Source organism: Bemisia tabaci, chromosome 7 (assembly GCF_918797505.1).
Source record: "Bemisia tabaci chromosome 7, PGI_BMITA_v3".
Taxonomy (NCBI): domain Eukaryota; kingdom Metazoa; phylum Arthropoda; class Insecta; order Hemiptera; family Aleyrodidae; genus Bemisia; species Bemisia tabaci.
Genome location: NC_092799.1, coordinates 10625655 through 10641503, shown reverse-complemented (window position 1 = coordinate 10641503; position 15849 = coordinate 10625655). Strand labels below are relative to the sequence as shown.

The window sequence follows — 15849 nt, the reverse complement described above, 5'->3', positions numbered from 1 at the left end:
TGCAAAATATTCGATGTTGCGGAAAGTTGTGAAAGATAATGATGCAGGGTACAAAGTTATTTTTCATTTGGTAACTCCCGATTTATAAAAACTACGACACCCTGATTTCATAATTTCTTTAGATCCTAATGTTAGTCCTGAATTTTGACGGATGTATCTTAGCAAAAATAGCTCAATTAAAGAATCCTATCAGTCAGCTGACTTTTCTCAGATCCCGATTTTGAGATCGCTTCACACTCAAATCCTGATGGCAGACACCCCTGTGATAAATACTCATCGGAGATACAATGAATAAAGTTAAATGAAATGCAAATGGTAAATGCTTTGTGATGTTACATATCAAGCCCCTGAAAATAAGTCTCATGTTCCTCACAGCTTCAAGAATCATGGAATGTTTGGTGGAAAGAACCTCACACAGGCTTAATGGCTCCCAGTAAATTTTGATAAAACTGATATAGGTTGATATGAATCCATTAATAGCACAGAGCTAAAATATTGGCTCATTCTAATGAGTAAAAGCAAGAAAATATTTCTTAACCTCATTAAAATTCTCTGAAAAACCAGGCGGCAATACTAAGGGCCTTCCTCTTTGACCAAATAAGTTTACTGGCAAGATGATAAAAAGTAAGAAAACTCTCAGACATCAATGGTGAGAATCAACTGTAAAAGTGAATTTTGGTCAGTGAGTGTATCTTGGTTCAGTAGCACGAGAAAAGTAAGATTAGAAAGTTAAAATTATTTTCGTGCCTCAAGGGAAACTTGTTCCGCTTTGACAAATGCTTTCTTCCTTGAACACTCAATCACAAAAATTCACAGTAGGTACAAAGAGATGTTGAAAGGAACAAGAGAGAATGTAAAAAAAGAAAAAGTCAATTTATTATACAAAAGTATAACCAATAATAGTCTAGGGTTTCTTGGCCGCAGCGGCAGCAGCAGCCATTTCTTCTTCGCGAAGACGGTCTTTCTTGAGAGGTCCAATGAAGGCCTTCTTGTCGGCAGTTGTCTGGAAGCGACCGAAACCAATCTTTGATGAGGTATCGATGAACTTGAGGGTGATCTTCTCCATCGGTTCGCTCCTGTGCTTGCGAGACAATGACTGGAAAACAAAGACGATACCATCAAAGATGATGTTGATGACAAGAAGAATCGCTTAGATCTAATGAATTCTGTGAAGGGTAGCGTGCATTTAAAATGAGAATTTACAGTGAAAGGGAGTTGTTAACTCAGATAATCACATTTATAATCAGTGGTCATTGGCCTGGACACCGAAAAATGAGATATCATCATTGCAAACGTCCGTTTGAAATTGACTCGGCAGATTACATAGAATAAGAAAAGTTCAATAATTTCTCCAACAAAGGATTTTAATTCCTTCCTTTTGTATGGAAAACACGAGTAATTAAAGTGTGTAGAACAATGCAAGGTCGCCATATTTCATGATCTTTGAATTCCAAAAGTTCTCTAACTCTCTTTCCTTTCTCAAGACTCCAAAACTTTCTATTCCCCTGACTTGCCCCAATTTTTGAACAAAAGAAGGTTTTTTTCGATAATTCCTTAGCGTTGGCTGATAATCCATGATTTGAGATAAATCTTTCAACATCTTCCACACATTTCTAAAACTTCTGACAATATTGTACAAGAAATTGCACGGTTTCATTCTTTAAGGAATTTGACTTCCCTGCTTCGATAAAGATTTTCATAGATCTGATAAATTCCGAATAATTGCAAGTCCGATGGGAGTTGAGCCTCAGGCCTATCATAGTGAAAACATCATAGAGATCAAATTCGCTCAAAAAGTTCATCCTTGGCTCAAACTCTCATGGACAAATACAAATTGTGTCTGTTGAAAAGAGGAAGAAAGGTAAGAATAGGGAAACAGAAATTCCGTGGCTTACCTTACGAAGAGCTAGAGGTCGTTTGATGGCTCCAGGAACTCCACCTTTCACCATTACGAAATCTTGGTTGACCTCACCGTAGTGGGGGAAACCTCCCATTGGAGTGATGGTCTTCTCCGTCAGATCGTAGTCAGTTGAGGCATTGTTCTTAACGACCTGCGAAAAAAAAGTAAAGTAAGTTAAATCCTGAAAAATGAATTTCCCAAAGACATATGAGCCATATGCATTCTAATAAGTATCACTGTATCAGTCACAATGAAACTGCAGTACAATCTATCAATACGGCAGAAACGAGGTGAAGAATTGATTTAACAGCAAAAAAACGCTTTACAAGACAAATAGATCAATGTAAAGAGCTGGGTGCTGTATTAGTTGCAATATTTATTGAATTATAATACAACCAACACAATGTACCCCTTAGACTTCAAAGAAAGTATCATATTTATTGAATTATAATACTACCAACACAATGTACCCCTTCGACTTCAAAGGAAGGAACACTGAAGGGAAAAATGGCGAAGGATTGGAGGGCGAGTGTGAAAAAAGCTTTTCACTCAGATCATGAATCAGTAGTCTCATTCATGTAGGTAGACTACAAATCGGCATGCATTGCCATTCTTTCAAAACATGAATCTGTGCTAAATTTCCTGGAGTTCCAGACATGACAGTTTAATTCTATCAGTCAGCCAATTCTTGGTCACGAATTCAAATTTTTAATTCTCTAGCATTTCCTGATGTTGTATTATAATGTCCAGATTGTGATAGCTTCTCTTTTAATCTGATGATCCTAAGATTCAATTGCGTCAATAGGTCATTCAAAATGTGATACACAATGGCGGCTCAATTGCAGTGACACTAAACTCTAGAGGAAGAAATTCCCAGGTTTTGGAGTAGATCCCTGGAGGCTTTTCATTCTTTGATGAGACACACCATTTAATTTCCAGCTCTAGACACCAGTGGCATCCCGTGCTTTACAATATATCGATTGATCTGCCACTTAAAAACCTGTAGAATAGGATCCATAAACAGGATGTTCCTAACGAATACCTAATAATCGATTCTTCACCGTGGCTTCTAATGAGGAAATATCGAAAATCAATCATTCACACCTTACCACTGCATGAGACCATATTTGAGAATTCATATCATAGTAATAAACATTGGAGGGTTAGGGATAATCTCACCTTTCCGTCAACTGTGTGGACACCCTTGCCCAATCGGTAGATCTTCCTGTTGATTTGGGTACGATGATGGTAACCCTTTTGACCAGCACGGGCAACAGTGAACTGGACACGACTCGGATGCCATGCTCCAATACAAGCAACTTTACGCAGACCCTTGTGCGTCTTCCTGGGGAGTTTCTTTGTATGCCAACGGGATGTCACACCTGAAAAGGAGGAGAAAATGATTTGAAATATAAAAACCTCGATTGCTAGAAAGTCACCGATTCGGCAAACAATTGATGGCTGCTTCAGTAAGAACTTATTACTGAGAAATATTTATCATCGACAGAATGTCATTTAAAGAATGATTGACATGATCATCAGAAGGAAGGCAGCAACGATGAATTCTGCATTTGCATATCAGATTGCACACATCGCATGTTTTCATCATAAGAACAAGTCAATCACTGAGAAACTATTTGTGGCTAAAGCCACTGAAAAAGTCTGCTTTGCACTCATTCAGACTTCTTAAGCTGATAGAATCTTTTAAAGTTTCATGTTGCATTTCAGCCCGCCCTAGTCATATCATCACGAAGTCGATAAAGACTGTCAGTAACAGTTGTACACTTAACTAAATCATCATGAATGCAACATTCAGTTACTGATAAAAAAAAAAAAAAGCTCAATATACATTACATGGTTACTTCAGTCAAACCAATGACTAAGGAAGCAGTCTCCTCAAGTACTAAATTCATGACTACAATTCAGCTTCTGATCAACCAGGAAATAATAAGAAATGAGAAGCAGGAGAAATAGGCGAGGGAGCAACTCTTAACTTAATCAATTATTTTGAACCAAGAGGATTATAAAGAAAATAAATACTTAAAAATCATCATAAAAGCAAAAAAAATGTGTGAGAACATAATCAGACATCTCAGTCCGCCCTAGTTTGACTTCAAAACAACAGTTCAGATTCAACCGTAAACTTATGATCAACTAGAATCATCATAGATGTCATACACTACATTACTCACATCAAGAGCTAAGTTAGGTAAGTTTCCTAAATGATGGAATTCATAGTAGATAATATATGAAATTTCAAAGAAGACATCCGGAGTATCTCTTACCTTTGAATCCTTTACCCTTGGTTACACCAATAACGTCAATCACTTCATCTTGCCCGAAAACCTGGGCAACAGGGTAAGGCTTCTCAAGAAGATCGTAAGCCCATTCAACTTTCTCATGGATTGAGTTTCCTCCGTTGACCTGGATCTCCATGATGTGACCCTTCTTCTGCCTCTTTTTCAAGAGCTTCATCTGTGGATTAGAAAACGAATTAAGTGAGGATAAGAGGATAAAAGGATCAAATCAAGGGATAAAGCAGACAAATATGGTTTAAATTGCACAAAAGGCTAACTGTAACCGACGTGGTATTTCCCCCATGTCACCGTTCAATGAACTACAGAGCGAAATGGGATACGCCTTTCCTCTGCACACAACCCGAAGGCAGGGCTGAGTTGATATACGATGTTATGGCCAACACTGCTTTGGAGAAGCAATGCTATCACCATTAAGAGCCTTGGCAGCCATCCCGAAGGACAGCCACGGACTCAATCATCGAAATGAGATAACTCAAATTGTCAGCAGTTTTTCCGTTCGACATTACTAACAAGAGATCTCTGATGAGAGTGAGAACACAACAAGCCAGATCAATGGCTGCAAAATAGGAGCGTTCAAAATGAATTATAACTTTAAAAAAACTGATGTGATACATAGTATCAACGATAGGTTCACAGCTTTCACAGGTTCTGGTTGGTGCAACTGCTAGCTATTAAAAAAAACCTATTAGCCCAGGCAATAGAGGATAGAATAGGGGTTTACCTTGCAAAATTTAGGTGAAATCAGGTTATGATTGATTCCTATGTAATTTTTTACGCTGAATCCGAATTTTTGGTTTCCCAACAAATTTTCCTTGTGCTAACTCCGGAAAATCGGAAAAACCGCGAAAAATCACGTTTTTCCGCGGTTTTCCCGAGATATCTCTGTTCCAGTGCGATATATCGAGAAAATAGTTATTTCCAAAAATAAAGCTGATAAAATTTCCTATAAAAATGATCTGAACGTTTTTTTCATACGTCCATTAGGTAGAGTGCTGGAGCCGTGGAAAGCTCTAAACATTCGTAAAATCGCGATTTTCCACGGCTTTTCGCTATTTGAGTGCAATAAATTTGTTCTTTCGCAAAATTTCAGGATAGTCTAACCTTAAAAATTAATGCTGCTTACTTTTAAGACAAAAATGATGCCAATTTTTTCATTATAGGTCCATTGGGAGCGGTTTTTAAAGCCGTGAAAAGCTCGAAAATCGCGATTTTCCAGCATATTTTCGTAACAAATCCGTTCCTGTACAAAAAACTCATTTAAAGTGACTTCAAAATTCAATCTTATAAAATTGTCAACGTACATACGTAGAATTTGCTCCCATGGCGCGCCCTGGTGCTCTGCGACATCCAAACGCCAGGTGTGTTTATCTACGTAAAGGTTAGTAGACAACGAACGACGTAATAAAATAGTGCAATTTTCAACCTACTGAAATGATGTTGGAATTTCCTTGTATATCTAAAGAAACAACGGATATGGATGGATGGAATGATGTTGTAATAGTGCAATCCTGCATTACTTACGCTTTCGACGAATCCATATTGTAAATAATGCAAAAAGTTAAAATTTAACGAATGTACTACTACAATTACTGGAATGATAGATTTGACTCTAGATAGACTTTAGATTTGCGGCATATTTTCGTTACACATCCGTTCTTGGGCCAAAAACTCAGCTAATGGAGACTTCAAGATTTAATCCTATAAAATTTTCAACACATAATATGACGTGAAAAGCTTTTAGCATGGGTCAAAAAGTGCCATATAGAGAATTATGGGTAGCTGGGAGAATTATGCGAAAAATTGTGATTTTCCACTTTTAAGCCGCGAATTAATCATCTTGTGTAAAAATATGGGGCTAAAAATATACCTCAAAAATTTAAAATTCAATGTGATGATGTTTTCGGTGGATTAAATTGCACAATTATGTGTCGAAATTTTAATGGTACATGTGAGAATGCACTCGATGAGGACTTATCCGTGGAACTTGTCGTAGATGATCCTGATGATTTATGGAATATACTCCTGAATCTTTCACAGAAAGAACAGCGGACGACCGAAGAGATGAAAGAAGTTCGGAGACGTTTGCAGGTATTAATTTCACTCAATTTTTTATTTTTATTTGAATTGATAGAAATGGCCAGTGATGCTAAAAAAAATGTACTCATTGACTTCATATACCGCAGAAATTCAAATCACGGTTTCTTCCACTTCGGTTTTATCAGTGATGTAAATGAAGCGACTCTAAGTAATTGAGAAAACGAGAATGAGAGTAATCACGCACGCGCCCGTGAACTACTCATAATTTTGGGAGGCTTGTACTATGGATGTAGAATTTTAAATCATCATTTTAAATTAATATCCTTGATTTCAGCAATCATGACATTACTCTATTAATTGCATAAGTGTCACATTATTTCCAAATAATTGTAGCGTCATTATGAACCAACCATCAATGGATAAATACTCATCGACAACAAAAATAAGATCCTGAAATGCCAAGGAAGCGAAAAATCGCGATTGTATGTGCGAACCGTATCAATGCAGGTTGCTTTTATCATTGTTCTCCACTCAGATTAATACCAAAAGATTTTCCTAGGCATACGTTTATCTTATTCTAGTAAACGATGTTGCAAAAGCTCATACGAGCAATTCAAATTCAGATAAATCCATACCAGAAGTTCCTGTTCTCCGATTTAGACGATGTCGTGCTGAAGTCGTAAAATACTGCAAAAATGGCAATGACGACAACGCAGGTGAGAATTTTCCCATCAATTTTACAATAGATTTTCCATGAGTTGATTAAGCAGAGAAAATTTACATTATAGTAGGCAAAAATTAACATTCTCAAATAGCAGAAAAGAAAGAAAAAAACACCGATAACACCTATAACAATTCAACAATTACGTTCCTCTTGCCATTTTAAACCATGACCCAATTTTATAACTTAGTAGCTCTTTCACCGATAGAAAATATGTTAGGTTATGCCATTATACCCGTGCTTCTCAGTTCTCATTATGATTTCAGATCCTCAGGACATTCAGTCAGCAGAGTGCCTGACCATGCATCTGAATTATACTTCTTGACATTGAACATATTTACTATCATAGTTCTTATCTAATTATTACGATACTATTATAGTTGTTTTCGCATAATTGAAAACTTGTATCAATACATTCTTTAAATTTCAACTTTTTGCATTATTTAGGCTTTCGACAAATCCATATCCGTTGTTTCTTCAGATATACAAGGAAATTTCAACATCATTTCAGTAGGTTGAAAATTGCACTATTTTATTACGTCGTTCGTTGTCTACTAACCTTTACGTAGATAAGCACACCTGGCGTTTGGATGTCGCAGAGCACCAGGGCGCGCCATGGGAGCAAATTCTACGTATGTACGTTGACAATTTTATAAGATTGAATTTTGAAGTCACTTTAAATGAGTTTTTTGTACAGGAACGGATTTGTTACGAAAATATGCTGGAAAATCGCGATTTTCGAGCTTTTCACGGCTTTAAAACCGCTCCCAATGGACCTATAATGAAAAAATTGGCATCATTTTTGTCTTAAAAGTAAGCAGCATTAATTTTTAAGGTTAGACTATCCTGAAATTTTGCGAAAGAACAAATTTATTGCACTCAAATAGCGAAAAGCCGTGGAAAATCGCGATTTTACGAATGTTTAGAGCTTTCCACGGCTCCAGCACTCTACCTAATGGACGTATGAAAAAAACGTTCAGATCATTTTTATAGGAAATTTTATCAGCTTTATTTTTGGAAATAACTATTTTCTCGATATATCGCACTGGAACAGAGATATCTCAGGAAAACCGCGGAAAAACGTGATTTTTCGCGGTTTTTCCGATTTTCCGGAGTTAGCACAAGGAAAATTTGTTGGGAAACCAAAAATTCGGATTCAGCGTAAAAAATTACATAGGAATCAATCATAACCTGATTTCACCTAAATTTTGCAAGGTAAAATCCTTTATTGCCTGGACTATATAGCCGACAGAAACAAGACAGGCAGCAACTACAAATCCTCGCAAGTCTTTGAAACACAAGGATTGGAAGGTAGTGAAGGTGACAAGCCACATTCCAGAAAAATGCTGTTCCAAGTCTGATGGAAAATAATCCTTCAGTCATGCATTTAAAATACAACGTAGCATGAAGAATGAATAACACATATTTTGGAACTATCATCATTCCATCACTACAAATGAAAGGTATAAAACATTAATTCAATTGAGGGCTAGGGTGAACTGTAACCGACGTGGTATTTCCCTCTTGTCACTGCTCAATGAGCTAAAGAGCGAAATGGGATACGCCTTTCCTCTGCACACTACTCGAGAGTAGGGCTGAGTTGCTATACAACATTTTGGCCGACACTGCTACAAAAAAACAATGCCATCACCAATAAGAGCCTCGCAGCCGTCCCGAAGGACAGCCGCTAGCTCAATTGTCGATTTGCTATTGAAACAAATGTTCAGTGGTAAAATTAATGCGACACTGTAAAATATCATTGTATTTGGTGAAAGAAACTCATTTAAAATCAAAGATAATGGAGCGCTGAGACTGAAAAGGTTGAAGACTGTAACTGACGTGGTATTTCCCTCTTGTCACTGTTCAATGAACTAAAGAGCGAAATGGGATACGCCTGTCCTCTGCACACAACCCGAAGGTAGGGCTGAGTTATTCTTTGATGTTATGGCCAACACTATTATGGAACAGTAGTGTTATCACCATTAAGAGAACTTGCAGCTATCCCGAGGGACGGCCGCAGTCTCAAACCATCAATGAATTTTTCAACCTGCAGCATCGTAGAATGACACTTCTGAGTTATTTCACTGAAACTGAAAAACGAGGGTTCACAATTAACAAGATAGTTACCTGTGTGTGAGCAATGACTCGGACGACCTGGCATCTGCTCCCGATCCTCCACAAGTCTTTGCGGATTTCTTCACGACCTTGCTTGCTCAACCACTTCTTGGGCGCTTTGGTGAAGGCCTTCTTCTTGGAGCGACACCTGGATTAACAAGCAACAAAATAGGGAGGGTCTCATCTTAGAAAGAGCGGAGACACGCTGCCCTACGTTCATTCTGCACACAGAGTATCGCCATTAAGCAACACTATGAGCATGCTTCATAAACTCAAAAGTTACTCTCTTCATAATGAGCGGAGAGTGACACACATGAGAAAACATCAGCAAGGAAGAATTAGTCCATGAAATGTTAAATCAGTGGATACAAAAGAAAAAGAAAACAATTTAGGCGTTGATAATAGCATTCGTCAGCAGCCAAAACATCTAAAGCAACTCAGGGCTGAGCAGGAGTAACAGAGGAATAAAGATAAATACGAACTGAGTTGTAGTTGAAATTTCTTTGCATTTGCTATCAGGTTTTGACAAAATGTAGTCAAATTTAAAATGAAAGAGACTCTAATGTCATCATATTACAAATAATTAGGAACTGAAAGGAACTACACATAGGTAACCAATGGGAATTACAGTGCTATTGACTGATATTATTTCCACATTGGGACAAGAGTTTCAGTAAGGATCCTATGTTCTTCATCAGAGAGATTTAAGCTTTGGACAGCAATGTGCAAGTTAAGACCTTGAGGAAAATCGTCAAGACAAAATTTACTACTCTTTGCTAGAGCTCCATAATAAGATCTGGCAACTTTTAGAGAGCGTACATGCTTGACCACATGTGACCATTTTCTGTGTAACGATACTGAGAAATCGATGGGGATCCAAGACGATGTAATAACAACTTACCAGTTCTTGTACAGACGACGCTTGAAGTCTTCAGCAAGATGTTCAGCCCACACAGTCTTGTACGCCCTCAAACCACTTGGAGTCATGATGTAACCTATGATACCAACGATGAACATTGGGGGAGTTTCTATGATGGTCACAGCTTCTAAAATTTCTTTCTTGTGTAATTCTGAAAAGAGAACAGTAAAGTTACTAAAATATCTACCTCAAACTGCACTACAATAGTCACTGAGAGGGTTAAAATAGATCTGTTCACCCAAGTTTGAATTCTGGGGATAAATTCCGAGTAAAAATTAAAAAGTTAAGCACCTTGCAAGAGATACTTAACATGAGACAAGAGAATTTCTAGTTAAGTGATGTTCAATGGTCATTCTTAAAAATCAGCATCAATTGTTGGTGCAGTTGGCACATACTGATCACTGACAAACGCTATTAAATAGTGGCAATGTCATTACAGAGATTCGCTATTATATCAAATTGGATCCATACGATAACATTGGCATAATCTCTATTAATGCTACCAATGCGAAAACATTAGTGTATATTGCTTTTCTGTGACATGGCGCTAATAGTGTCTTCGACTCTCTTGTTGAAAGTGTCAACACAAAAGATGAGCGCATGAAGCATTTCATTTAATTTCGGTGTCGTAGAACTTGGCGTGACTTTAAGGCTACGGATGCCATGAAGCCAAAGCAGATTTCTACTTTGCTGTAACAGTCTGGAAACGGTACGCAGAATAAAAAGCATCAGCGAACAGCTGTAGACTGTAGACTCAGAGTTTTACTTCATGAAGACCTATGTTTAGCATTACAACATACGAACTTATTTAAATTAAGGCTAAGATGCAACTTCAGAAACTTCAATTCCTACACATGATAAATAGTGATAGTGTTCAAAGTTAAATTTAGCCGTCTTTTATTTCGTCTACAGGATTCTTCGCGGACCGCGGACGATCGGTGATTTTCGTAGATACTTCAGAGAGCCAATCACAGCGAGGTAGGTGTTAACAGCGCGGACCGCTGGAGGGCGCCACTGCATTTTGTTTATGTGTACCTGATTCTGATAATACTGGGTGGGAAGCTTGCCATAGCCATAGTGAAGCATCTAATAATAAAAACTTTCTTAGGAGTGCTCGATAAAAATTTTCGAAAACGAAATATGATGAGAAATTTGGGCATAAATGCCAACACATTTCAAATGACAACCAATAAATGAATAAAACCGTAATTATTGTATAGTTATAAAATCCTGAATTGTTTCAACAGATATGAAAGTTCGACGATCATGGGTCAAAATTGGTCAAAATACAAATAGAGACTAAATAGGATTGACAAATGACAAAATAGAAGGGCACGTGAAGAAGACAGAAGAAGATGATATTGTCGAGAGGTTAGGGTTTCGTCCGCGGTCTACGGTCTGCGAACTCCAGACCTCGCAGACGGCCGCGGACCGCAAACGTCTGCAGGTGTCCGCATCCAGGCGAATTCTTGTGTCCGCTTCGCATCCTCGAAATTAAGCCCCGCCCACTCCAAGTCATCCGCAAAATAATAAAAGACGATTGCAGACGCCTGCGGACCGCGAAGTGTCCGCTGCAGACGAAATAAAAGACGGCTTTTATAAGCTTCACCAGAGCAAAATAAACAAGTTCTCACAATGGTTCCTGTTCCTACTATCTTAACAGATTAAGGTGGGTACTGAGGAGTGATTGCCTTAAAGTTAAATTTATGAGGTTTCACAAGAACATAATAAACAAGTTCTCACAATGGTTCCTGTTCCTACAGTCACAACAAATTAAGTTGGGTACTGAGATTTGAGAGAACTAAGGGCTGTATCATACACGGCGTGACTTAAAAAGCATGATAGAGCTGAAAAGCCATAGCGAAGTGCTGAATTATTGTTGCAGCTAGGAAACGGCAGACTGATAAGAATTCATCAGAATGCAGCTGATGCTGCAATGTACAAATTGCAAAATAAGATCTCATGAGTTGTGAAGGGGCGTGACTACTTGAGGTAGAAATGAGATAAAATTTGCAATGAGAAACCACTACTTCCTTCAGTTTAGGAAGCGACATATGTACACTTATTCCTGATAAATGATTTATGGAATGCACCGAAGATGTTGGTTTGTTGCCACTTGCCACAATCCTAAGTACAAATTTAATGAAACATTTAGTCTCCAGTGAATGACTTGGACGATCTACTTCCGAAACTGAGAGGAAAATGAGAACAATAATGCAAAAATTCAAGTGAATAATGGGGTGATTATGAGAAATGGTTCATTAATTAAGATAGGGTGACATTTCATGGTATGGATACTTACTTGAACCAGGTCTGTCTGCTTCTCGTACGATGTGAGTCATACCGGCTTTGTATCCTAAGAAAGCTGTAAGATGGCATGGCCTTTCTTTCAAGAAATCCTTGGGGAAAGCCTTTACCTTACCACGATGACGCTTGCACCTCTTGCGGGGGTAGAACGACATGGACCCATGCCGGGGTGCATGGTATTTTCTGTGAGACTGGAACAATCACACAAGACAAAGCCATTACTAATTTACACTGATATATACTGGGCAGAGCGAAAGAAAATGCTTCACAACATGTATTAGAGTACACGTCGTGACGGGTAAAGTATTGTGGTCACATTTCATACCCTCTTAACATCACACGGCAGCGGGTACATCCTGATTGCATGGCAACGCATGTACCCTCTACACATCACAGCCTTTAGAATGACGGCTCAACTCGAACTGCGACCACCTTCCTATATCCGCCTTAAGTCGCGTCTAACAAGTCACATTGACACTATCACAGAGGATCACCAAATATTGGTCTAACGTAAGAGTACACGCAAGAATCAAGATGGCGGGTCTTTAGTCATAGTCAGTGCAGGCATAAACTTACAGAGCACCAACTCAAGGTAAGTAAAAGTGGAGTCATTTTAGAATGCTTCACTAGGGTGGGAAAATTTCAAACTTAAGGGAATCTGTAGTGGGTGCAGGGATCATTGGCGTATAATACAATCTAGTCCGCGCATTGGGAAATTTTGGCGCAACAATAGGCAAACCAGCAAGTGTACCGGCAATATGTACCGAGACAATGGAAATGCCAGAGCCGTTGCCTGATAACGGTACACTTAGTTCGTGCATCCAGATGTATCAACTAAGCTGAAGGCGCATCTTCACCCTGATTTACCCTGCTAGCTGTCTTAATTCCCCTGCCTAAAGTCAGGCCTAGTGCACGGTCTAAATGATATTATACATCAATGGTTGGGATCCAAGAACTCTCTTACAAATGGACTACCGTTTACAATTTGAAACTATAATTTCAAGCCTGATTTAAAAACAATGTATATGCCAATAGTTCCCCTAAGCACAAAAGTGTTTTCCCAGAAGAGCCAGAAATTATAGTTCCAAATTGCAAAATGCAGTCCAAATGTGATTGTCCCATGTGCGTGAAACCCAGCGTGCGAAAGTAAGATCTCTAGAAGACTAGCAGCACATGGCTGGCTTAGGAATTGAAACTGCGATTGGCCTTCGTTCTGGCAATTAGAGTGGCTGCTGACAATTATTGGTGATACAAATGACGTCAAAGATTGAATGGAGCCAACAACAGGAGTGGTCACCAGCGTTGGCGGAACTTCCTAAGGGCCTATTTCCCTCGCTAGAAAGTAAGCCACGGAACAGGTAGCTAATGCTCAATTGCCTCACAAAAAATTCAGCCTTGGCTTGCTTAATGGAATACTGAGTAGGAGAGAAAGATGCGATGCTTAACAAACCGGCACTGCCACCCACAGGACAGACCGCATGGTTCACGCCAGGCACGAGCCAACAGCTCTTCAGCCTGTGCAGTGATGTAAAAGAGAGACGATTAACTATTTAGCAGAATGAAGCGCGTGCACAAGCAGGGGAGCCTCATTGAAGATATTTAGTACGAGAACGAGTTGGGTTTGACCATAGATAGGATATGGAGTAGGCCACTTCCTAAGAAGCCTAATGGGTGCCATGAGAGTTGAAGGCCACAGTGAATTGCTGAGGACAATTTTGAAAGTAAATCGAGAGCGAGAACTGCCGAGTGGCTATAAAGTGAACGAGGCCAAAGTGATGGAAACTATAATACCAGATTAAAAAGTAACAAGACGGAGAATTGAAAGTTTTGAACGAGTTAAAGATAGACACGTGGAAGGCCTAAGCCTAGGCTAAAGCATCGACGGCATGTGAGCTGCGGTGAAAAAATGTACGTAAAAACGAATGTGAGATTGGAATGAGAGAAAGCACAGATGATTAGACTAACGCAAAGGTTGATTTCCGTAAAAACTCACCATTATGCACTAAAAGATGATTAACTTCACTCAATTCGCGAACATCCAGTGCCGCATGGACGTTCCTGCACGGGCGACACGAGAAGAATGCAAAATGGCGGCGATGAAAGCGGAGCCATGCGGAGCGCCAACAGCGAGCGCGGCGCGGACCAATCAGAGGTCTCCGCGCAGTGAGTGGGGGTTCCAAATTTCATTCGCCAATGAGAGGCTTGCTTCATCGCGGGCAAATTTAAAATAGCGCTCCTGCAAATCCTGTGCCACCTGTGCGCATTTTTTCCACCGAGCCACGTGGTTTTAGTTTTACTAAAAATTGCATAGTTTAAACCTCTACAAATTCGCGGTCATTATTCGATCCTAATTCATGAGTTAATATTGGATTGGTTGTGACTGGGGGGGGGGGGGGGGATTTTTAAACGTTGTTTAATTAAAACCGTGATCTCTCATAGTTATTCTTTAAAATGAGGTCTAAATTGAGCCTTACAAAGACGACGAAAAAATCTAAGCAAAGCCAATTTCGAGAATTTGACTCACTCTCTCTATTTCTCGATGAAAGAATTATAGATGAATTATAGGGTATCGTCATCTGTACTGCAATTTAGTCAAGCTATGATTTTCCAGACTGGTTGAATATTGCTTTATCTTGTCCATCAGAAAATACCTACAATATAAGGCGAAAACATTTTTCTCTGCTTCCTAAATCGGGGAAAATTACCTTTCAGCAGTTTCTGGCTAAGAACGTAGTAAGTACAGTTCAAATCACCCGAATTTTAGAACCTACTCGAGTATGTGGCATGAGATTGAATTAAAATCGTATCTTTGTCCATCATGCATGTTCGAGTATGAAGTACAGGAGAAGTTCCTACACACAGTCTGCTTCTTCTTCTGCATGTCTCTATCCCATTGAGTGTAGAAACTCGCAAGCCCTAATTTTCTGAATTGAGGGGGTTTGGAAGACAAGGCGCATAAGTGCAGTTTCTGAAAAAATTGAGATATTAGGTAATGATGCTAAGTTTAGTGAAACTAGTCTTAATGCATGTGCTGTGAAAAATTCGCTCCCAAATTCCAAAAAGTCAGTTTGAACTTTCTTTTCGCCATAAGGATCCATGTAATTTCGTAACTTCAAACATGTATACCTACTTATTTCTCGAAATAGCAAAAACTGCACTTATGCACCTTGTCCTCCAAGCCCCTCAATTACAATCTAACCCTCCTCCTGAGGTAAAATTGATTTTCTTTTGACGATCGGTTTTCGTCTAATTTTCTATACATCTCTTTTTACTTCTTTTTGTCGAGGAGGCAAGGTAATTTTCAATTCACGTGATTAAGAATGGAAGACATCGGACTTCATAGAACATGTATCAATAGTATTGCTAAAACATATATTTTCTTACTTTAATTCCTCGAATCCAAACTATATGTGTGATAACTTTATTGAATTTTTTCAGGACTCATCAAAAAAGTTGAGGAAAAATCGTACATATAACTACACACCCAACAAATCGAAAATGTATCATTTTAATGTATAATTTTGTATCATTG

The 15849-nt window shown here is 38.8% G+C and overlaps 1 protein-coding gene across 1 annotated transcript; it reads right to left on the bottom strand.

Moving 5' to 3' along the window:
• Positions 1 to 854: 854 nt before the first annotated feature.
• RpL3 (ribosomal protein L3) lies at positions 855 to 14467 on the bottom strand. The gene is made up of 8 exons (XM_019048949.2): positions 14311 to 14467; positions 12313 to 12508; positions 9993 to 10161; positions 9104 to 9239; positions 4186 to 4375; positions 3080 to 3282; positions 1896 to 2051; positions 855 to 1096 (listed from the first exon to the last, which is right to left on the bottom strand). The coding sequence occupies exons 1-8, from the start codon at positions 14311 to 14313 to the stop codon at positions 905 to 907; spliced, it is 1245 nt and encodes a 414-aa protein (XP_018904494.1). The 5' UTR covers positions 14314 to 14467; the 3' UTR covers positions 855 to 904.
• Positions 14468 to 15849: the final 1382 nt, after the last annotated feature.